Source organism: Salvelinus namaycush, unplaced genomic scaffold (genome assembly GCF_016432855.1).
Source record: "Salvelinus namaycush isolate Seneca unplaced genomic scaffold, SaNama_1.0 Scaffold2414, whole genome shotgun sequence".
Taxonomy (NCBI): Eukaryota; Metazoa; Chordata; class Actinopteri; order Salmoniformes; family Salmonidae; genus Salvelinus; species Salvelinus namaycush.
In genome coordinates, this window is record NW_024059247.1 from 8,600 (window position 1) to 34,266 (window position 25,667).

The 25,667-nt window shown below is 44.7% G+C and overlaps 1 protein-coding gene across 1 annotated transcript; it reads right to left on the reverse strand.

Annotated features, from left to right (window-relative positions):
- Positions 1 to 17,123: 17,123 nt before the first annotated feature.
- LOC120038871 (zinc finger protein 436-like) lies at positions 17,124 to 19,632 on the reverse strand (the record flags this gene model as incomplete). The annotated part of the gene is made up of 2 exons (XM_038984455.1): positions 17,124 to 17,853; positions 19,589 to 19,632. Coding segments are annotated over 2 exons (565 nt in total), but the record flags the coding sequence as incomplete, so codon positions are not given.
- Between the last annotated feature and the right edge of the window lie 6,035 nt (positions 19,633 to 25,667).

The following is a 25,667-nucleotide window of genomic DNA, read 5'->3' on the forward strand; positions in this document are numbered from 1 at the left end:
GGAAGAGATTCACCTCATCAGGCATTAAAATTCATCAGAGAATCCACACAGGAGAGAAATCTTTTAGCTGTGGTCAATGTGGAAAGAGTTTTTCAACATCTGGCTCTCTGACTCTGCACCAGAGAACACACACAGGAGAGAAACCTTATAGCTGTGGTCAATGTGGGAAGAGTTTTGGTCAATCTTGCCATCTGGTATCACACCAGAGAACACACACAGGAGAGAAATCTTATAGTTGTGGTCAATGTGGAAAGAGTTTTTCAACATCTGGCTCTCTGACTCTGCACCAGAGAACACACACAGGAGAGAAACCTTATAGCTGTGGTCAATGTGGGAAGAGTTTTGGTCAATCTTGCCATCTGGTATCACACCAGAGAACACACACAGGAGAGAAACCTTATAGCTGTGATCAATGTGGGAAGAGTTTTACTAGATCTGGCCATCTGACTGTACACCAGAGAATACACACAGGAGAGAAACCTTACAGCTGTGATCAATGTGGGAAGAGTTTTGCTGCATCTATAACTCTGACTCAACACCAGAGAACACACACAGGAGAGAAACCATATAGCTGTGATCAATGTGCGAAGAGTTTTATTCAATCTGGACATCTGACAGTGCACCAGAGAATACACACAGGAGAGAAACCTTACAGCTGTGATCAATGTGGGAAGAGTTTTGCTGCATCTATAACTCTGACTCGACACCAGAGAACACACACAGGAGAGAAATCTTATAGCTGTGGTCAATGTGGGAAGAGTTTTTCTTCTTCTAGCTGTCTAACTATACACCATAGAACACACACAGGAGAGAAACCTTATAGCTGTGATCAATGTGGGAAGAGTTTTAGGCAATCTGGAGATCTGACAGTGCACCAGAGAACACACACAGGAGAGAAACCGTTTAGCTGTGATCAATGTGGGAAGAGTTTTGTTCGATCTGGCCATCTGACAGTACACCAGAGAACACACACAGGAGAGAAACGTCTTAGCTGTGACCAGAGATAATCTGATAAAAGATCTCTGATCAAATATCAGAACATTTATATATGAAGGAGTTGTTTCATGATATCAATGAATTAATGTCACAATGTAGAATGTTTTAACATTGTAGTAGGAGTATTTTAATGTCTCAATGTAGAATGTTTTAATATATAGTATATTAATATACTCTGCAGTAATTCAGTCAGAATGTCACAAAGTAGAACCCTAAACGTTTGCCCCCTTATCAATTGGTTTCAACATGATATGGATATTAGGCTCATTGGGGGAAATCCAGGCTCTGAATTGAAAGAGTACTATTTATGTGATTCAACACAAAGTGACTAACAAAAAAAGAGTAGTCCTCTAACCAGTGATGTACACATTATTCCCAGAATCAACTGATTTCAACATAATATCGATGAGTTAAGACAAATAAGTGTTGTGTTCCTTTGTTTAGCGACCCCTAAATTTAAATGCATCACTCCAATATGTAGCTGACTGTCTTCTGCAGGTTGTCCTCTAACCAGTGAGCTAAAATATATCTCCCATTTCCATGTTTTTCTTTTGTTGTTAGTTTCAACAGCACGAACAACCTGATTTCCCCCCTAATCGATATCAGTGATTTATTGCTACTTGTCAAAACAACAGTGTTTTTGGTGCTTGTGCAGTTTATAAGGAGCTTGTTTTAAAAAAAGACAATTATTGTGGCAGATGTTTGTGTATATACCACATGTTAGGTTTTCAATTTATCCCAAACTGTTTCTGCATATTGGTTATTGATTTGGACACGTTAAAACTGTGTTTTGACATTGGGGCTATCCCAACTAGCAAAATGTAATTGAAAAGCCGTTGAAAATAATACTATGCAATCAAATATTTCACATTTACATTTCATGTAACATTTAGTAATGAAAATTATTCATGCAACCAACTGACAGTTTTTTGGGTACAATTATATTGACATTGTTGCCCTGTTTTTAGAATATCAGGGTTCATTTTCACATGTGCCAAACGTAATGTACTAGAGCATGACATTGGGTACTGGGCCCCGATCCAACAACATGCCTATCTAGTGAACCCTGAAAAGAGAGAGAAGCTCTGCAGTGAGGTGGAAAGTTACTACGGATATTGCAGGAGTTTCCTCTTGAAATCAGACATGTCCGTGGTGAGAACAACCTGGTTGCTGATTGTCTCAAGGGGGGCAGTCAAAATGTTTTGTGTTTTGCGTTTAGCCAGTGCGTTGCCATGGATCACAGTTTATTTTGACTGCACGTTTTTCCGTATTAGAGATGAGTTTTGTTTGGGCTCGTTCCAAGGGGACGAGAGTTCTAGAAGCTAGTCAGTTTTAGGAAGACGAGAGTTCTAGAAGCTGGTGAGTTTTAGGAAGACGAGAGTTCTAGAAGCTAGTCAGTTTTAGGAAGACGAGAGTTCTAGAAGCTAGTGGGTTTTAGGAAGACGAGAGTTCTAGAAGCTATAGAAAGAAAATCTTTGTGGGAATAATAAAAAATAAATATTGTTTTTAATTGTTGTTTGCCAGTAGACAGACACCATGTTTATATTGGTGACGGTGAAGCATTGTAGTTGATTATAATGTGAAATGGAAGTTGTTTTCTGTTGTTGGTGAGCATTCTCTTAAGGTGTTAGTTAGTCTTTGGTTTTTCCATTTATGTTTTGAGGTTGGACATTAGCACGTATAGCTCGTTAGCACGTAGGACGCACTGATTGGTGTCACCTCGTTAGTCAGTATGTGTTACACCTGTGCTGGCTTGTCCATCTCGTAAGTGGGAAGGTGTTTCACCTGAGCTGGTCCAGGTTCTATTTAAGAGTGTCTGGCCCAGTGCTCCAGTTGTCTTGATAGATGTGGAGAGTCAACACCTTTAGTTGCTCCACCTTTTTGGTTTGCTTCCTGTCTTTAAGTTTGTTGTGGGTTTTTCTTTTGTTTGCCTCTTCTTGGGCAGATTTAGTGGGTCTCATGGTGGGTGTCTTTTATGTCCCAGTTGTTGTTACTTGTCAATTTTCAGTGGACACCCCCATAGTGTCTTTGAGAACCACTCCTAAAAAACAAGCTTATATTTTGGGTTGGATATTTCATCCAATTAGTGTTTTAATCAATGGCATTTCCTTAGAATGCTCATTGGTCTTTCGGTTGTTAATCTTCTGTTTTTTTTGTGTACTAAATATTTCTGGTTATTTTCATTGTTTTCTCCTGTGAAGCCATTGTGTTGCATCCATGTCTGAAATGTGCTGTATAAATAAAGCTTGATTTGATTTTAAGAAATGAACCCAATAACAGACTCTTGGTCCATCTTTGTATGAAAGTCAGTCTTAATCCCACTTTTCAAGCCTGCTGAAGGCGTGGTGGAGTGGTAAACACCACCCCCGGCTCTACCAGGGGTTTAAGGTGGTCTCCCACAGCTCTGCTGGTGGAGTGGTAAACACCACCCCCGGCTCTACCGGGGGCGTGAGGTGGTCTCCCACAGCTCTGCTTATGTCATGTTCTGTGGCCTTGCCGTTCCAATTCTTGACTGCCCCTGCAACACAGAAAGAAACACATTTAGTCATATTATATGAAACTCAAAGTAATGGATATGGAGCATCTATGGCCTCAGTTACACCTGGCACCTAAATGTGACTTCTGTCATCTGATCACTCCAAGCTGCATTAGGTTCAGATCTACCAGGATGGGCCTTTGACATAGTCTGGATGCAGTCAGGCCACTGAATATAAATAAGCAATGTAAAGAGATGGGGTGAATGAGTGGGGAAAGGTACATTTGACACAAATTACCTTCATAATATCAAAGAACAAATGTGTGTGCCTGAGGTGAAATTAACTTTCATACAGCCAAAACGGGTGAGAAATTACACCAATATCAGTGGACAATTTGCACTAATGTAAATTAACATAGATAATGGAACATATTCCCTTTTGCTTACGTGATTAACCGCTAAGGGGACATAAATATTTACCATCTAAACCATGTGTGACCTCTCACCTCTCAATCTAATAGCATCAGAAAAATCTGTTGAAATAAAACCACAGATAAATATACCTAACATAGTACAATCTAATAGCATCAGTAAAATCTGTTGAAATAAAACCACAGATAAATATACCTAACATAGTACAATCTAATAGCATCAGTAAAATCTGTTGAAATAAAACCACAGATAAATATACCTAACATAGTACAATCTAATAGCATCAGTAAAATCTGTTGAAATAAAACCACAGATAAATATACCTAACATAGTACATCTATTAAGCAATACAGCAGAAATAGTTACACATTATAGAGATCCATTCATGGATGTACAGGTCTGTTGGATAAACCTCCAGAAATAGTTACACATAGAGATCCATTCATGGATGTACAGGTCTGTTGGATAAACCTCCAGAAATAGTTACACATTATAGAGGCCCATTCATGGATGTACAGGTCTGTTGGATAAACCTTCAGAAATAGTTACACATTATAGAGGCCCATTCATGGATGTACAGGTCTGTTGGATAAACCTTCAGAAATAGTTACACATTATAGAGATCCATTCATGGATGTACAGGTCTGTTGGATAAACCTTCAGAAATAGTTACACATTATAGAGATCCATTCATGGTTGTACAGGTCTGTTGGATAAACAGACCTCTCCCTGACCACCTAAAACTCATTTCACACTGGGAACATTGGAAAGGTTTTTCTCCTGTGTGTGTTCTCTCATGTGTTTTCAGGCTCACTAACCACCTAAAACTCTTTCCACAGTGAGAACAGTGGTATGGCTTTTCTCCTGTATGTATTCTCTCATGCTTTTTCAGACTCCCTGACCACCTAAAACTCTTTTCACACTGGGAACATTGGAAAGGTTTTTCTCCTGTGTGTGTTCTCTCATGTGTTTTCAGGCTCACTAACCACCTAAAACTCTTTCCACAGTGAGAACAGTGGTATGGCTTTTCTCCTGTATGTATTCTCTCATGCTTTTTCAGACTCCCTGACCACCTAAAACTCTTTTCACACTGGGAACATTGGAAAGGTTTTTCTCCTGTGTGTGTTCTCTCATGTGTTTTCAGACTCACTAACCACCTAAAACTGTTTCCACAGTGAGAACAGTGATAAGGCTTCTCTCCAGTGTGTATTCTCTCATGCCCAACCAGGGCCCCTAACTGAGTAAAATTCTTTCCACAGTGGGAACAGTGGTATGGCTTTTCTCCTGTATGTATTCTCTCATGCATTTTCAGGCTCCCTAACCACCTAAAACTCTTTCCACAGTGGGAGCAGTGGTGTTGGTTAGGCGTCTCTGGGTCTGTTTCCTCTGAGGAACTCTTCCCGTTGTCAGAGTCTGGTCTCTCTCCTGCCAAAAGACAAACAGATTATTTAGTTAAACAGAGAGACCTGAATGAAGCCTGTATTAAATAAATTTGTCTTCCTATGAGGTTTAATCTAGACTAGATCCCTCAATAACCCGAGGTCCGTCTTCACAACATTACATAATTAAAAATAAACTTGGTGACGGTGAGATTTAAAAACAAATGATGTAGAGCTCCAAATCTAATCTCTCAGGGAATGTCATGATGTCATAATAAGAGCTCTATAATAATAGATAATGTCATGGTTACAGGCTGAACAGAGCTCTATAATAATAGATAATGTCATGGTTACAGGCTGAACAGAGCTCTATAATAATAGATAATGTCATGTTTATAGGCTGATCAGAGCTCTATAATAATAGATAATGTCATGTTTATAGCAGAGCTCTATAATAATAGATAATGTCATGGTTACAGGCTGAACAGAGCTCTATAATAATAGATAATGTCATGTTTATAGGCTGAGCAGAGCTCTATAATAATAGATAATGTCATGTTTATAGGCTGAACAGAGCTCTATAATAATAGATAATGTCATGGTTACAGGCTGAGCAGAGCTCTATAATAATAGATAATGTCATGTTTATAGGCTGAACAGAGATCTATAATAATAGATAATGTCATGTTTATAGGCTGAGCAGAGCTCTATAATAATAGATAATGTCATGGTTACAGGCTGAACAGAGCTCTATAATAATAGATAATGTCATGTTTATAGGCTGAACAGAGATGGTTGTTTGCCATTCTGTGAGACAATTAAGTTGTGATTTTGTGGTGTGGGGGGGACTCTGATGGTATACACATGTTACAGTTAAGCAATAAGACCCGAGGAAGTGTGGTATATGGCCAATATAGCATGGTTAAAGACTGTCCTTAAGCACGACGCAACGCAGAGTGCCTGGATACAGCCCTTAGCCGTGGTATGTTGGCCATATATCACAAACCCCTGGGGTGGATTATTGCATATTATAAACTGGTTACCAACGTAATTAGAGCAGTAAAAATACCAATCAGCATTCAGGGCTTTAACATTATATTATCACATTAATTCCTATAGTACAGAACAACATTTTCAAGTATAGAATTTCAGTAGCATGCTGCTTAAAAACCACACATTCATTCAAAACCTTTAGAGAGTTAGAGCCCGTTTTTAAGACAGTACTTACTGGTGGTAATCAGATCTCCTGACTCCTCTGTCAATATGACCGTTATCTCTCCCTCTTTCTCCTTCTTCACTCCAAAAACTGCCTCCTCCTCTTTCTCTTCCTCCTCCTCTTCTTTCAAGGTAACCTCCTCCTCCCCTTTCACTCTGAACGCATCTTCCTCTTCTTTCACTGAAACGTCTTTCTCTTCTTTCACTGTAACAGCCTCATCCTCTACTTCTTGTTTTACTGTGACATCCTCCTCTTCCTCCTCCTCTTTCACGACAACGTTCAGCCACAGACCTCCTTTCTCCGTCCAGCAGACCTCCTCTTCTTCAACGAGAGGGGAGAAGTTTAGTGAGCTCATGTTCGGGGATGTTAGCTAGCTAGCTATCATTAGCGACTAGGCTAGTGATAATTTAACCAGCCAGCTACTATAGCTGACTAATAAAAATTAACGTAATATTAAATTAAATAGGTTAACAAGTAGATAGGACAGAAGTGTGTCTAAAACACAGTAGGTAATATACACCGACAGCGTATAAATAGCTTGAATCTTTCGGCTATGTTGGCTAGCAAGCTACCGAGGTGGTTAACGAGCTGTTAATGAAGAACCGTCCACTAGATTATACGTCACGCTGGCAGCGACGCCTGAAAGACGCACATCGCCGTCTGCTGACTGGAGGGGAAACGCAGTTGAGGATCATATTTTATTTTCAGACAAAGATTATTTTAAATGGATTTAATTAAATAATACCATTATATTGAGACATACAAAGACAGGAATGTGTTGATTGATTAATGTGAATAAAAAATGTTTACCACAGCACATTTAAGGCAGTTTCATTAAGTTATACTACATCTAAATTAGCAGCTAGCTACTGTAGGTCTATACTGCTACTACATGGTGTAACAATACATCATGTAGATGTATATAATGAACAGACTAGGTCTATACTGCTCCTACATGGTGTAACAATACATCATGTAGTGTATATAATGAACAGACTAGGTCCATACTGCTCCAACATGGTGTAACATTACATCATGTAGATCAGGGGTGTCAAACTCATTTCGCATCGTGGGCCACATACGGCCTAGGGAGATGTCAAGTGGGCCGGACCATTAAAATTATACCATACTCTGCTATAAATAACCAAAATATCATGTCTTTCCTTTGTTTTGGTGTAAAGAAGCACAAGAACATTAGGAAAATATTGAAATTTAATGAACTATCCTTTTACAAAACATTTCATGAAACACCTCATATTTCCTTAGACAAATGTGCAATTTACTTTTATCATTCACAAATATGCATTGCAACTGATCCCACTGATTGTACAAAGGCACAAAACTTTAATTGGTACTGAAAAATATAGTAATGCACTTTAAGATTAAATGAGACTTTTAAAGAAAGGAATTTTTAAACCACTTACACATACGCATATAAAATCTAAATGTAATCCCTGCGTACACCTTACAAACTAAGGAGAGTGATTTTAAATGTGTAATGAAGAAAGTGTTCGCCTGTCCTGTAAATCTGTAAACTTCATACATACATTCCTCAGACCCGCCAGCAATTCGTTAATCTTATCTCTTCTCAGTTGTCCTTGCAAGCCGTCATATTTTTCGCTGTGATGAGTCTCGTAGTGGCGTCGAATATTATATTCCTTCAATACCGAAACTTGTTGCAAACACACCAAGCACGAAGGTTTTCCGTGCATCTCTGTAAATAAATAGGACGTGGTCCATTTTTCTTTGAAAATTCTACACTCCTTATCTACTTTTCTCCGTTTGGATAACGACATTTTGGCTAATGAGGGTGTAGCGGAGAGGTAGAGACCAAGGTATTAACAACGTCGTAACAAGCAGCAGATGGCGCATTGATACCGTCTGCTGTTTTCAGTCTGTCTCAGTGATGCGGCTTGTCTTCTACTCTGATGGAAAGAGTGCGCCCCTTAGCGGATAATCCATGAATTGCAGCGAATTAAAAATATTAATTCCATGTCTTTTATGCATTTTTTCCACTTTCAAATTATCCTGCGGGCCTGATCGAACCTCCTTGGGGGCCGGTTCCGGCCCGCGGGCCGTATGTTTGACACCCCTGATGTAGATGTATATAATGAACAGACTAGGTCTATACTGCTCCTACATGGTGTAACAATACATCATGTAGTGTATATAATGAACAGACTAGGTCTATACTGCTCCAACACGGTGTAACAATACATCATGTAGATGTACACTACCATTCAAAAGTTTGGGGTCACTTAGAAATGTCCTTGTTTTTTAAAGAAAATCAATTTTTTTCATTTATTTACCTGTTTTTGCTTTGTCATTATGGGGTATTGTGATGTCAATATGGGGCAATGTGATGTCATTATGGGGTATTGTGATGTCATTATTGGGTATTGTGTAGATTGATGAGTGGAGAAATTATTGAATGAATTTTAGAATAAGGCTGTAATGTAACAAAATGTGGAAAAAGTGAAGGGGTCTGAATGCTTTCCGAATGCATTGTATATATAGGGGCAGTACTTAGTGACATCACTTCATGAAACAGGAGGTACAAATATATAACATAGATTCACAATATCAACATTCAATGTATCGACATATATGACCAAGCTGGAAGTGGAAACGCCAGCCCAGCCACAATCCTAGAGGTTCACTGATGATCAACCTCCTCTTTCACATCTGACTCCTGATGATCAACCTCCTCCTTCACATCTGACTCCTGATGATCAACCTCCTCCTTCACATCTGACTCCTGATGATCAACCTCCTCCTTCACATCTGACTCCTGATGATCAACCTCCTCCTTCACATCTGACTCCTGATGATCAACCTCCTCCTTCACATCTGACTCCTGATGATCAACCTCCTCCTTCACATCTGACTCCTGATGATCAACCTCCTCCTTCACATCTGACTCCTGATGATCAACCTCCTCCTTCACATCTGACTCCTGATGATCAACCTCCTCCTTCACATCTGACTCCAGTGATCAATCCAGAGCGTCTTCTTTTTTGGGGAACCCCGATGGACGACGTCATCGAATAGGACGTCATCACCACCACCGCCCACAAGATAATTGTCATTGAGGTTATCAATGGGAAGAACATTAGCAATATGTCCTGTCTGGTAACTTGTCTCGTTCAAAGGATTCACATTGGCAGGTGCACAGGGAGAAACCCCATTAAAAAAACTCAGTTGATCTTAAACTGCGGAAACACTTTTGGAAGTCTTTAACTGCATCAAAGTCTGTGGCCTGTGATGTTGGGACAAATGATAGTCCCTTATTAAGCAAGAGACAAAATCCACAAATTCTACAGCACAACGGCAGAGTCATGTCTTCAGTGTAAAACTAACAATGACTCAATAATCCTTCTGGGAATGTTATGATGTCATAAAGTTATGAGTTAGAAAGTTGGCTGTTATACATTGTAAAATTACTTTTAATCTGTCTGTCTGTATATTTCAAAACATGACATTTGAGGGTGCAGTGAGATACCCCAGAGTTGGACGATACTTTTCTCATCAATCATCTGAAATATTATACTTAATTAAAACCTGGAAATCAACCAATCCTCTGTTGTTAATTCAATAGAAAGGTAAAATGCTTTATTATCTAAAAGTTTAAAGTGAAGGAGAGAAATAAAATTGTGCTGATGAATGCTCTGGCTGTGTTCCAGTGGGTCTGGGCAGGTGTGATGTAGTTAATGGAGACGGAGGTGTGTTCTAGTGGGTCTGGGCAGGTGTGATGTAGTTAATGGAGATGGAGGTGTGTTCTAGTGGGTCTGGGCAGATGTGATGTAGTTAATGGAGATGGAGGTGTGTTCTAGTGGGTCTGGGCAGGTGTGATGTAGTTACTGGAGATGGAGGTGTGTTCTAGTGGGTCTGAACAGGTGTGATGTAGTTAATGGAGATGGAGGTGTGTTCTAGTGGGTCTGAACAGGTGTGATGTAGTTAATGGAGATGGAGGTGTGTTCTAGTGGGTCTGGGCAGGTGTGATGTAGTTAATGGAGATGGAGGTGTGTTCTAGTGGGTCTGGGCAGGTGTGATGTAGTTAATGGAGATGGAGGTGTGTTCTAGTGGGTCTGGGCAGGTGTGATGTAGTTAATGGAGATGGGGGTGTGTTCTAGTGGATCTGGGCAGGTGTGATGTAGTTAATGGAGATGGGGGTGTGTTCTAGTCATTAGAACCACCAGGTCATTATAACCACCAGGTCATTATTACCACCAGGTCATTAGAACCACCAGGTCATTAGAACCACCAGGTCATTATTACCACCAGGTCATTAGAACCACCAGGTCATTAGAACCACCAGGTCATTAGAACCACCAGGTCATTAGAACCACCAGGTCATTAGAACCACCAGGTCATTATAACCACCAGGTCATTATTACCACCAGGTCATTAGAACCACCAGGTCATTAGAACCACCAGGTCATTATTACCACCAGGTCATTAGAACCACCAGGTCATTAGAACCACCAGGTCATTATAACCACCAGGTCATTAGAACCACCAGGTCATTAGAACCACCAGGTCATTATAACCACCAGGTCATTAGAACCAACAGGTCATTATAACCACCAGGTCATTAGAACCACCAGGTCATTATTACCACCAGGTCATTATTACCACCAGGTCATTATAACCACCAGGTCATTAGAACCACCAGGTCATTAGAACCACCAGGTCATTAGAACCACCAGGTCATTATTACCACCAGGTCATTATAACCACCAGGTCATTAGAACCACCAGGTCATTAGAACCACCAGGTCATTATTACCACCAGGTCATTATTACCACCAGGTCATTAGAACCACCAGGTCATTAGAACCACCAGGTCAGGGAGAAGAGCCTCACTCTGACCTCTGTCGAGTTGAAGTATCTGCTCTCCAGTTGAAATTTCAGCTCTGGTGCAGATGTGCCCATCTGCTCTCCAGGTGTAGACCCAGGGGGCCCGTTTAGAACCTTTTTAGGACATTTCGAGATGACAGATGTTTGTGTTTGGTCTATTAATGTACCTGTGAGTTGAAATTTTTATCATTTTTGCATTTTTGACCAAATTAGACTCCTTTAAAGTGCCAGTTTTTCGCTCAGGTAGGGTATCAGCCTGAGCTATTTAAAAACACGTTTTCAACATTTCAAGATAGTAGTTAGTTTAGTTTGATGTAAATAAAGATAGCTGAGAAGTGGGACTCTGTCATTGTTTCTGACAAGATCTCTCATTGATCTCGGGCTCAGCCACCAGGGGGCACCAAACCTCTTTGAAAAGTTCATGTGAATAGTTACCACTTCTCAGGAGATGATAGACTTAGCCTTTCAAATGTTTTGTAATGATGGGATGGCTATTGAACAGAACTTTAAAACCTGGTTTTCTTGTATGTACCAGTTCATGAAATCACACATTTGACATTTATGCTCACTGAGTCTGTACATAGTCAAAGCTTTCCTTATGTTTGGGTCAGTCACAGTGGTCAGGTATTCTGACCTTTCTCCGCCTCTCTCCCTTTTCACTCCCCTCTCTCCCTTTTCACTCCCTCTCTCCGCCTCTCTCCCTTTTCACTCCCTCTCTCCGCCTCTCTCCCTTTTCACTCCCTCTCTCCGCCTCTCTCCCTTTTCACTCCCCTCTCTCCGCCTCTCTCCCTTTTCACTCCCTCTTTCCGCCTCTCTCCCTTTTCACTCCCTCGCTCCGCCTCTCTCCCTTTTCACTCCCTCTCTCCGCCTCTCTCCCTTTTCACTCCCTCTCTCCCTTTTCACTCCCTCTCTCCGCCTCTCTCCCTTTTCACTCCCTCTCTCCGCCTCTCTCCCTTTTCACTCCCTCTCTCCGCCTCTCTCTTTTCACTCCCTCTCTCCGCCTCTCTCCCTTTTCACTCCCCTCTCTCCGCCTCTCTCTCTTTTCACTCCCTCTCTCCGCCTCTCTCCCTTTTCACTCCCCTCTCTCCCTTTTCACTCCCCTCTCTCCGCCTCTCTCCCTTTTCACTCCCCTCTCTCCGCCTCTCTCCCTTTTCACTCCCCTCTCTCCCTTTTCACTCCCCTCTCTCCGCCTCTCTCCCTTTTCACTCCCTCTCTCCGCCTCTCTCCCTTTTCACTCCCCTCTCTCCGCCTCTCTCCCTTTACACTCCCCTCTCTCCGCCTCTCTCCCTTTTCACTCCCCTCTCTCCGCCTCTCTCCCTTTTCACTCCCTCTTTCCGCCTCTCTCCCTTTTCACTCCCTCGCTCCGCCTCTCTCCCTTTTCACTCCCTCGCTCCGCCTCTCTCCCTTTTCACTCCCTCTCTCCGCCTCTCTCCCTTTTCACTCCCCTCTCTCCGCCTCTCTCCCTTTTCACTCCCCTCTCTCCCTTTTCACTCCCCTCTCTCCGCCTCTCTCCCTTTCACTCCCCTCTCTCCGCCTCTCTCCCTTTTCACTCCCCTCTCTCCGCCTCTCTCCCTTTTCACTCCCCTCTCTCCCTTTTCACTCCCCTCTCTCCGCCTCTCTCCCTTTTCACTCCCTCTCTCCGCCTCTCTCCCTTTTCACTCCCTCTCTCCGCCTCTCTCCCTTTTCACTCCCTCTCTCCGCCTCTCTCCCTTTTCACTCCCTCTCTCCGCCTCTCTCCCTTTTCACTCCCTCTCTCCGCCTCTCTCCCTTTTCACTCCCTCTCTCCCTTTTCACTCCCTCTCTCCGCCTCTCTCCCTTTTCACTCCCTCTCTCCGCCTCTCTCCCTTTTCACTCCGTCTCTCCGCCTCTCTCTCTTTTCACTCCCTCTCTCCGCCTCTCTCCCTTTTCACTCCCCTCTCTCCGCCTCTCTCCCTTTTCACTCCCCTCTCTCCCTTTTCACTCCCATCTCTCCGCCTCTCTCCCTTTCACTCCCCTCTCTCCGCCTCTCTCCCTTTTCACTCCCCTCTCTCCGCCTCTCTCCCTTTTCACTCCCCTCTCTCCCTTTTCACTCCCCTCTCTCCGCCTCTCTCCCTTTTCACTCCCTCTCTCCGCCTCTCTCCCTTTTCACTCCCTCTCTCCGCCTCTCTCCCTTTTCACTCCCTCTCTCCGCCTCTCTCCCTTTTCACTCCCTCTCTCCGCCTCTCTCCCTTTTCACTCCCTCTCTCCGCCTCTCTCCCTTTTCACTCCCCTCTCTCCGCCTCTCTCCCTTTTCACTCCTCTCTCTCCCTTTTCACTCCCCTCTCTCCGCCTCTCTCCCTTTTCACTCCCTCTCTCCGCCTCTCTCCCTTTTCACTCCCTCTCTCCCCCTCTCTCCCTTTTCACTCCCTCTCTCCGCCTCTCTCCCTTTTCACTCCCTCTCTCCGCCCCTCTCTCTTTTCATTCCCTCAGGTATTCAGGTATTCTGCCACTGTGTACTCTCTGTTTAGGGCCAAATAGCATTCTAGTTTTCTCTGTTTTTTTGTTAATTCTTTCCAATGTGTCAAGTAATGATCTTTTTGTTTTCTCGTGATTTGGTTGGGTCTAATTGTGCTGTTGTCCAGGGGCTCTGTGGGGTGTGTTTATGTTTGTGAACAGAGCACAATGACCAGCTTGCTTAGGGGACTCTTCTCCAGGTTCATCTCTCTGTAGGTGATGGCTTTGTTAATGGCCCATACCCTCCCCATCACCAATCAGCCCTGCCATTGTTTGTATTCATACTGTTTTGTAAAGAATGGCTTCTTGTCTGTTAGGTTGTATTCCACTGGGAAAGTGATTACAGTTTTCTCAGTGACTTTGGTGCATTTCTTAGATCAAAAGTGCAATTCTTGATACTACTTGTACAAATTCCAAATCATCTAGTCACTTGTGCACATCATTAAAGCAATTTCTTATTCCTTTGAACAAATTGCAATTGATAATGTACAAGTGTCAGCTTTTTTCCACATTATCAATTGCTCACGTCATGTTGATCAAAATATAGTAGATGGTTCTCTGTTGAATAGTCTTACCCCTCAAAACATCTAGGCATTAGTTCCTTGCATAAGCCATTACATGCTAAATTGTTTAACTATTTGTCATAAACTGTCAACCTCTCTCCGCCTCTCTCCCTTTTCACTCCCCTCTCTCCCCCTCTCTCCCTTTTCACTCCCTCTCTCCCTTTTCACTCCCTCTCTCCGCCTCTCTCCCTTTTCACTCCCTCTCTCCCTTTTCACTCCCTCTCTCCGCCTCTCTCCCTTTTCACTCCCTCTCTCCGCCTCTCTCCCTTTTCACTCCCTCTCTCCGCCTCTCTCCCTTTTCACTCCCTCTCTCCGCCTCTCTCCCTTTTCACTCCCTCTCTCCGCCTCTCTCCCTTTTCACTCCCTCTCTCCGCCTCTCTCCCTTTTCACTCCCTCTCTCCGCCTCTCTCCCTTTTCACTCCCTCTCTCCCTTTTCACTCCCTCTCTCCCTTTTCACTCCCTCTCTCCGCCTCTCTCCCTTTTCACTCCCTCTCTCCCTTTTCACTCCCTCTCTCCGCCTCTCTCCCTTTTCACTCCCTCTCTCCGCCTCTCTCCCTTTTCACTCCCTCTCTCCGCCTCTCTCCCTTTTCACTCCCTCTCCCCGCCTCTCTCCCTTTTCACTCCCTCTCTCCGCCTCTCTCCCTTTTCACTCCCTCTCTCCGCCTCTCTCCCTTTTCACTCCCTCTCTCCGACTCTCTCCCTTTTCACTCCCCCTCTCCGCCTCTCTCCCCTTTTCACTCCCTCTCTCTCCCTTTTCACTCCGCCTCTCTCCCTTTTCACTCCCTCTCTCCCTTTTCACTCCCTCTCTCCGCCTCTCTCCCTTTTCACTCCCTCTCTCCGCCTCTCTCCCTTTTCACTCCCTCTCTCCGCCTCTCTCCCTTTTCACTCCCTCTCTCCGCCTCTCTCCCTTTTCACTCCGCCTCTCTCCCTTTTCACTCCCTCTCTCTCCCTTTTCACTCCCTCTCTCTCCCTTTTCACTCCCTCTCTCTCCCTTTTCACTCCGCCTCTCTCCCTTTTCACTCCCATCTCTCCGCCTCTCTCCCTTTTCACTCCCCTCTCTCCGCCTCTCTCCCTTTTCACTCCCTCTCTCCGCCTCTCTACCTTTTCACTCCCTCTCCCTCTCTAAGAACTTCCCATTTGAATCAATAAGGATTGCAGTTTTGGGTGACTATCTGGGTGGAGCAGACTGGGAGGCTGGTATTCTGACCTGGGCTGGAGCAGACTGGGAGACTGGTATTCTGACCTGGGCTGGAGCAGACTGGGAGACTGGTATTCTGACCTGTGCTGGAGCAGACTGGGAGGCTGGTATTCTGACCTGTGCTGGAGCAGACTGGGAGACTGGTATTCTGACCTGTGCTGGAGCAGACTGGGAGGCTGGTATTCTGACCTGTGCTGGAGCAGACTGGGAGGCTGGTATTCTGACCTGGGCTGGAGCACACTGTGCTGGAGCAGACTGGGAGACTGGTATTCTGACCTGTGCTGGAGCAGACTGGGAGGCTGGTATTCTGACCTGGGCTGGAGCAGACTGGGAGACTGGTATTCTGACCTGGGCTGGAGCAGACTGGGAGGCTGGTATTCTGACCTGGGCTGGAGCAGACTGGGAGGCTGGTATTCTGACCTGGGCTGGAGCAGACTGGGAGGCTGGTATTCTGACCTGGGCTGGAGCAGACTGGGAGACTGGTATTCTGACCTGGGCTGGAGCAGACTGGAAGGCTGGTATTCTGACCTGGGCTGGAGCAGACTGGGAGGCTGGTATTCTGACCTGGGCTGGAGCAGACTGGGAGGCTGGTATTCTGACCTGGACTGGAGCACACTGTGCTGGAGCAGACTGGGAGACTGGTATTTTGACCTCGGCTGGAGCACACTGTGCTGGAGCAGACTGGGAGACTGGTATTCTGACCTGTGCTGGAGCAGACTGGGAGACTGGTATTCTGACCTGGGCTGGAGCAGACTGGTAGGCTGGTGCAGTGTCATCAGGCTGTGTGGTGGAGGCCATCCTGTTCTCGGGTTCTGCTTGTGTTATGCCAACCACCAGGTCATTATAACCACCAGGTCATTATAACCACCAGGTCATTATTACCACCAGGTCATTATTACCACCAGGTCATTAGAACCACCAGGTCATTAGAACCACCAGGTCAGGGTTAGGGTTAGGGTTAGGGTTGACCCTGGGTTCCTCCTAATTCAAGACAATGCTAGACCTCATGTGGCTGGAGTGTGTCAGCAGTTCCTGCAAGAGGAAGGCATTGATGCTATGGACGGGCCCGCCCGTTCCCCAGACCTGAATCCAATTGAGCACATCTGGGACATCATGTCTCGCTCCATCCACCAACGCCACGTTGCAACACAGACTGTCCAGGAGTTGGCGGATGCTTTAGTCCAGGTCTGGGAGGAGATCCCTCAGGAGACCATCCGCCACCTCATCAGGAGCATGCCCAGGCGTTGTAGGGAGGTCATACAGGCACGTGGAGGCCACACACACTACTGAGCCTCATTTTGACTTGTTTTAAGGACATTACATCAAAGTTGGATCAGCCTGTAGTGTGGTTTTCCACTTTAATTTTGAGTGTGACTCCAAATCCAGACCTCCATGGGTTGATACATTTGATTTCCATTGATAATTTTTGTGTGATTTTGTTGTCAGCACATTCAACTATGTAAAGAAAAAAGTATTTAATAAGAATATTTCATTCATTCAGATCTAGGATGTGTTATTTTAGTGTTCCCTTTATTTTTTTGAGCAGTGTATATATTTCCCCCAAAAAATATATGGGGGATTGGAAATGATGCAGACAATTACATTGATGGAAGCAACATTCTTTCCTCAATATTAAGATGATCCCTTAAAGAAACAGAGTCACTGACAACAACCACAACGACACAGGTGTGGCTTTAGGTTCTGACACAAGAAACAAAACAACAGAAACACAAATTCTCAGTCAAAAACACAAGTCAGAACACAGTCTCTCTATTCTCTCATGTGCTTTCAGGTCCTCTGACTGGGAAAATGTCTTCTCACAATGAGAGCAGTGGTAGGTCTTCTCCTCCTGTGTATGTATTCTTTCATGCTTATTCAGATGCCTTAACCGGTTAAATCTCTTTCCACACTGGGAGCAGTGGTAGGTCTTATCCCCTCCTGTGTGTGTCCTCTCATGCCTAGTCAGACCCCCTAACTTGGTAAAACTCTTTCCACACAGGGAGCATTGGTAGAGCTTTTCTTGTGTGTGTCCCCTCTCATGCTTTTTCAGACTCGTTAACCACCTAAAACTCTTTTCACACTGGGAACAGTGGAAGGGCTTTTCTCCTGTATGTATTCTCTCATGTGCTTTCAGGTGTAGTAATCGGGTAAAACTATTTCCACAGTAGGAGCAGTGGTGTCGTCTCGCTGGTTTGGGCGTCTCTGTGTCTGGTTCCTCTGAAGGACTCTTTCTGCTGTCAGAGTGAGAGTCTGGTCTCTCTCCTGCCAAAGACAGAGTCATTTGTTTAATACTAAAGAGAGACCTGAATGAAATCTCCACATAATAAAACTGCTTTCCTATGTGGTTTAATCCAGACTAGATCCCTCAATAACCCGAGGTCAGTCTTCACAACATTACATCATTAAAAATAACATTACAGGATTAAAATCCAGACGGAAAAAATTTACACAAGAAGCAACCTAATATCACACAGTCAATCTAGTCATTTAGTAAATCTTAAATGTAGTAAATTAGGAGATTTTAACACACTCCCATTCACCATTCTGAGATTTAAAAACAAATGATGTAAATGATGTAGAGCTCCAAATCTAATTTCTCAGGGAATGTCATGATGTCATAAGAGCTCTATAATAATAGATAATGTCATGTTTTTAGGCTGAGCAGAGCTCTATAATAATAGATAATGTCATGTTTACAGGCTGAGCAGAGCTCTATAATAATAGATAATGTCATGTTTATAGGCTGAGCTCTATTATCTAACTATAGCTTGACAACATTCATCTGTTTTCGTGATATGTATTATCTAACACTCACAATTTCTTTCCTTTTTGGTTACTAAGCAGTTCAATCAACATTTAGCAACTACATTAAACTAGCAACATTAGCAAACCCGTTAGCTATATTTCAGAGGTTAAAAGTTGGATATGAAATGAAATGTGTCACGCAGTCGAATTTTACAATATACAGAATGTCGCACAAAATGTGTACATATTACTCTTTTGAAAACTCTCAAAACCTAACTTGACTACAACCTAACTTGACTACAACCTAACTTGACTACAACCTAACTTGACTACAACCTAACTTGACTAAAACCTAACTTGACTACAACCTAACTTGACTACAACCTAACTTGACTACAACCTAACTTAACTACAACCTAACTTAACTACAACCTAACTTGACTACAACCTAACTTGACTAAAACCTAACTTAACTACATTTACATTTACATTTAAGTCATTTAGCAGACGCTCTTATCCAGAGCGACTTACAAATTGGAAAGTTCATACATATTCATCCTGGTCCCCCCGTGGGAATTGAACCCACAACCCTGGCGTTGCAAGCGCCATGCTCTACCAACTGAGCCACACGGGACCGGAACTACAACCTAACTTGACTACAACCTGACTTAATTTACATGAATTGCAATGAAAATCGGTGGTCAGCTAGCTAGAAGGGTGTATGTAGTCGTAGTTAATATTATTATTGTTTCTTGTTGACTATTCTAATTGAAATCATTCACGGTAAGGTAGTTATGTTGGATAAATAAAACACATAAGAAGCTGTATGTATCTTACATTAAAGGGCCAATGCAGCCGTTTTTAATCTCAACATCAAATCCTTTCTGGGTAACGATGAAGTAGCTTCCTGGTTTTGTTTTCAAAGATGTCCACTGTCTGGGTGTTCACTTCCCCCACGGGTTACTATAGCAACACACACCACTCCCCGTGGTTACTATAGCAACACACATCCCCTGTCATTTATATCTTGTTTGTCAATTCTGAGTGACATTAAAGTTGTGAATTTGCTAAACCATTGTTAAGGTTTTGTTGGTGACCCGCTCTTTGGTGGTTTACACATCTTACAGTGTAGTTATCAATTCCTCCATTAAATAATAACACATTCAAGCATCAACATTCAGTAGAACGCTGCTTTAAAACCACGCATCAGTTCATCAATAGTTTGTGCTCCTGTTTTTAAGACAGTACTTACTGGTCTTAATCAGATCTCCTGTCTCCTCCTCCTGTTCTTGTTCTTCCTTCTCTTTCAATGTGACAGTCATCTCTCCCTCCTTCACTCCAAAAACGGCATCCTCCTCCTCTTTAACTCTGAACGTGTCTTTCTCTTCTTCTTTCAGGGTAACAGCCTCATCCTCTACTTCTTGTTTTATTGTAACATCCTCTTCTTCCTTCTCCTCTTTCAAGACAATGTTCAGCCACAGACCCTCTTTCTCCGTCCAGCAGACCTCTTCTTTAGCAGGAGGAGAGTAGAATAGTGAACTCATGGTCGGGGATGTTAGCTAGCTAGTTAGCATTAGCGACTAGCCTAGCGCTAGGCAAATTTAAGGCATCTGCCTGACTAACAATGTAAATATGAAAATAAATGTGGCAACTAGCTATAAAACGGAAGTATGTTTAAAACACATAGGCAAATACGCACTGAAATAGTCTAAAAAGCTTGAACGTTTAGGCCATGTCGCCTAGCAAGCTACTGAAGTGACTGACTCGCTGTTGTTGATGAAAAAGCGTCCCATCCACTAGATTACACGTCACACTGGCAGCATGGCCTGAAAAAAAACACATCGCCATCTGCTGACTGGAGTGGATATACCGCAGTTATTTGATTTATTTAATCTTACATTTAACAAGGAATACGCCCCACTGCTGGAATAATCAGCAGATCTCATTCAAATTGGACGTGTTAATGCTGCCCAGGAAGTGGCGATTGAGGACCTAGAAGGTGAAAATGTAACTGTTGTTTATTTTTTGTTTTATTTTCACCAGGTAGGCCAGTTGAGATCAAGTTCTCATTTACAACTGCGACCTGGCCAAGATAAAGCAAAGCAGTGCGACAAAAAACAACACAGAGTTACACATGGGATAAACAAACGTACAGTCAATAACACAATAGAAAAATCTGCATACAGTGTGTGCAAATGGAGTAAGGAGGTAAAGCAATAAATAGGCCATTAGTGGCGAAGTAATTACAATTTAGCAATTTACACTGGAGTGATAGATCTGCAGATGAGGATGTGCAAGTAGAAATACTGGTGTGCAAAAGAGCAGAAAAACAAAAACAAATATGGGGATGAGGCAGTTGGTTGGATGGGCTATTTACAGATAGGATGTGAACAGCTGCAGCGATCGGTAAGCTGCTCTGACAGCTGATGCTTAAAGTTGGTGAGGGAGATATAAGTCTCCAAAAGAGGAGGTGTTGGCTTTGTGGATGACCAGTGAAAATATGCCTGCTGGAGCGCGTGCTACGGGTGGGTGTTGCTATGGTGACCAGTGAGCTGAGATAAGGCGGGGCTTTACCTAGCAAATGCTTATAGATGACCTGGAGCCAGTGGGTTTGGCGACGAATATGTAGCGAGGACCAGCCAACCAGAGTGTACAGGTCGCAGCGGTGGGTGGTATATGGGGTTTTGGTGACAAAACGGATAGCACTGTGATAGACTACATCCAATTTGCTGAGTAGAGTGTTGGAGGCTATTTTGTAAATGACATCGCCAAAGTCAAGGATCGGTAGGATGGTCAGTTTTACGAGGGTATGTTTAGCAGCATGAGTTAAAGGAGGCTTTGTTGCGAAATAGGAAGTTGATTCTAGATTTAATTTTGGATTGGAGATGCTTAATGTGAGTCTGGAAGGAGAGTTTACAGTCTAGCCAGACACTTAGGTATTTGTGGTTGTCCACATATTCTAAGTCAGAACTGCCAAGAGTAGTGATGCTAGTCGGGCGGGTGCGAACAACAATCGGTTGAAGAGCACGCATTTAGTTTTACTAGCGTTTAAGAGCAGTTGGAGGCCACGGAAGGAGTGTTGTATGGTGTTGAAGCTCGTTTGGAGGTTTGTTAACACAGTGTCCAAAGAAGGGCCAGATGTATACAGAATGGTGTCGTCTGCGTAGAGATGGATCAGAGAATCCCCAGCAGCTAGAGCAACATCGTTGATATATTCAGAGAAAAGGAGTCGGCTCGAGAATTGAACACTGTGGCACCCTCATAGAGACTGCCGGAGGTCCGGACAACAGGCCCTCCGATTGACACACTGAACTCTATCTGATAAGTAGTTAGTGAACCAGGCGAGGCAGTCATTAGAGAAACCAAGGCTGTTGAGTCTGCCGATGAGAATAAAATGATTGACAGAGTCGAAAGCCTTGGCCAGGTCGATGAAGACGGCTGAACAGTACTGTCTATTATTGATGGCGGTTATGATATCGTTTAGGACCTTGGCGTGGCTGAGGTGCACCCGTGACCAGCTCGGAAACCAGACTGCATGGTGGAGAAGGTACGGTGGTATTCGAAATGGTCGGTGATCTGTTTGTTCACTTGACTTTCGAAGACTTTAGGGCCACAACTGGGATGCCAAGAAACCCAGACTCATGCTGCACCTGCTCATGAGTGGAGGAACAAACACTCTCAGTCCTACCGAAGAGGTGGAGAGCAGCATCGCCCAAGAGGCAGCGGCACACCATATGGAGGCCACCTCCCCATTGCTCCACAGCAATTACAGAGAACCCTCTGCACCACAGCAATTACAGAGAACCCTCTGCACCACAACACTATAGAGAACCCTCTGCACCACAACACTACAGAGAACCCTCTGCACCACAGCACTACAGAGAACCCTCTGCACCACAGCAATTACAGAGAACCCTCTGCACCACAACACTATAGAGACCCCTCTGCACCACAACACTACAGAGAACCCTCTGCACCACAACACTACAGAGAACCCTCTGCACCACAACACTATAGAGACCCCTCTGCACCACAACACTACAGAGACCCCTCTGCACCACAGCAATTACAGAGAACCCTCTGCACCACAACACTATAGAGACCCCTCTGCACCACAACACTACAGAGAACCCCTCTGCACCACAACACTACAGAGAACCCCTCTGCACCACAACACTATAGAGACCCCTCTGCACCACAACACTACAGAGACCCCTCTGCACCACAGCAATTACAGAGAACCCTCTGCACCACAACACTATAGAGACCCCTCTGCACCACAACACTACAGAGAACCCCTCTGCACCACAACACTACAGAGAACCCCTCTGCACCACAACACTATAGAGACCCCTCTGCACCACAACACTATAGAGACCCCTCTGCACCACAGCAATTACAGAGAACCCTCTGCACCACAGCACTACAGAGAACCCTCTGCACCACAACACTATAGAGACCCCTCTGCACCACAACACTACAGAGAACCCCTCTGCACCACAACACTACAGAGAACCCCTCTGCACCACAACACTATAGAGACCCCTCTACACCACAGCACTACAGAGAACCCTCTGCACCACAACACTATAGAGACTCCTCTGCACCACAACACTACAGAGAACCCTCTGCACCACAACACTACAGAGAACCCTCTGCACCACAACACTATAGAGAACCCTCTGCACCACAACACTACAGAGAACCCTCTGCACCACAACACTATAGAGACCCCTCTGCACCACAACACTACAGAGAACCCTCTGCACCACAACACTATAGAGACCCCTCTGCACCACAACACTACAGAGAACCCTCTGCACCACAACACTACAGAGAACCCTCTGCACCACAACACTACAGAGAACCCTCTGCACCACAGCACTACAGAGAACCCCTCTGCACCACAGCACTACAGAGAACCCCTCTTCACCACAACACTACAGAGAACCCTCTGCACCACAACACTATAGAGAACCCTCTGCACCACAGCACTACAGAGAACCCTCTGCACCACAGCACTACAGAGAACCCTCTACACCACAACACTACAGAGAACCCTCTGCACCACAACACTACAGAGAACCCTCTGCACCACAACACTACAGAGAACCCCTCTGCACCACAACACTACAGAGAACCCTCTGCACCACAACACTACAGAGAACCCTCTGCACCACAACACTACAGAGAACCCTCTACACCACAGCACTACAGAGAACCCCTCTGCACCACAACACTACAGAGAACCCTCTGCACCACAGCACTACAGAGAACCCTCTGCACCACAACACTACAGAGAACCCTCTGCACCACAACACTACAGAGAACCCCTCTACACCACAACACTACAGAGAACCCCTCTACACCACAACACTACAGAGAACCCTCTGCACCACAACACTACAGAGAACCCTCTACACCACAACACTACAGAGAACCCCTCTGCACCACAACACTACAGAGAACCCTCTGCACCACAACACTACAGAGAACCCTCTGCACCACAACACTACAGAGAACCCTCTGCACCACAACACTACAGAGAACCCTCTGCACCACAACACTACAGAGAACCCCTCTGCACCACAACACTACAGAGAAACCCTCTGCACCACAACACTACAGAGAACCCCTCTACACCACAACACTACAGAGAACCCTCTGCACCACGACACTACAGAGAACCCTCTGCACCACAACACTACAGAGAACCCCTCTGCACCACAACACTACAGAGAACCCCTCTGGACCACAACACTACAGAGAACCCTCTGCACCACACCACTACAGAGAACCCTCTGCACCACACCACTACAGAGAACCCTCTGCACCACAACACTACAGAGAACCCTCTGCACCACAACACTACAGAGAACCCCTCTGCACCACAACACTACAGAGAAACCCTCTGCACCACAACACTACAGAGAACCCCTCTACACCACAACACTACAGAGAACCCTCTGCACCACAACACTACAGAGAACCCTCTACACCACAACACTACAGAGAACCCCTCTACACCACAACACTACAGAGAACCCTCTGCACCACAACACTACAGAGAACCCTCTGCACCACAGCACTACAGAGAACCCTCTGCACCACAACACTACAGAGAACCCTCTGCACCACAACACTACAGAGAACCCTCTGCACCACAACACTACAGAGAACCCTCTGCACCACAACACTACAGAGAACCCTCTGCACCACAACACTACAGAGAACCCCTCTGCACCACAACACTACAGAGAACCCTCTGTACCACAACACTACAGAGAACCCTCTACACCACAGCACTACAGAGAACCCTCTGCACCACAACACTACAGAGAACCCCTCTGCACCACAACACTACAGAGAACCCCTCTGCACCACAACACTACAGAGAACCCCTCTGCACCACAACACTACAGAGAACCCTCTGCACCACAGCACTACAGAGAACCCTCTGCACCACAACACTACAGAGAACCCCTCGGCACCACAACACTACAGAGAACCCCTCTGTACCACAACACTACAGAGAACCCTCTGCACCACAGCACTACAGAGAACCCTCTGCACCACAACACTACAGAGAACCCTCTGCACCACAGCACTACAGAGAACCCTCTGCACCACAACACTACAGAGAACCCTCTGCACCACAACACTACAGAGAACCCTCTGCACCACAACACTACAGAGAACCCTCTGCACCACAACACTACAGAGAACCCCTCTGTACCACAACACTACAGAGAACCCTCTGCACCACAACACTACAGAGAACCCTCTGCACCACAGTGCTTGAATCTGCCAGCCCTTCAAAATACAGCCAATCAAAACCGTCCTTCAGTCAGTACAACAGAACTATTGATTCACCGTATTCCCATCCCGTTCTCTACAGAGAACCCTCTGCACCACAACACTACAGAGAACCCTCTGCACCACAGTGCTTGAATCTGCCAGCCCTTCAAAATACAGCCAATCAAAACCGTCCTTCAGTCAGTACAACAGAACTATTGATTCACCGTATTCCCATTCTACCGGCGCACAGGAAATACCTGACATCTGCCTTGTTAAGCGAAGCGCTACCCCCCCCCCCTTCTCCGAGCAGGAGTCAGGGTCCTGAGCTACTTAGACGATGGGCTAATATGGTGCAGGGTGGGACGGACTAACAATGAACTTGGGAAAGAGCTCTCTGTACCCAACACTGCACACTCAAATCATGCGAGCAACACTTTCTCCAGAAAAGAGAGGTATCGTTGACAAATTGCCTTTCAACATTCAAGCTGCAGTCCATGCTGTACCATTGGGCTCCACCTGGCCGCTGCAGTCCA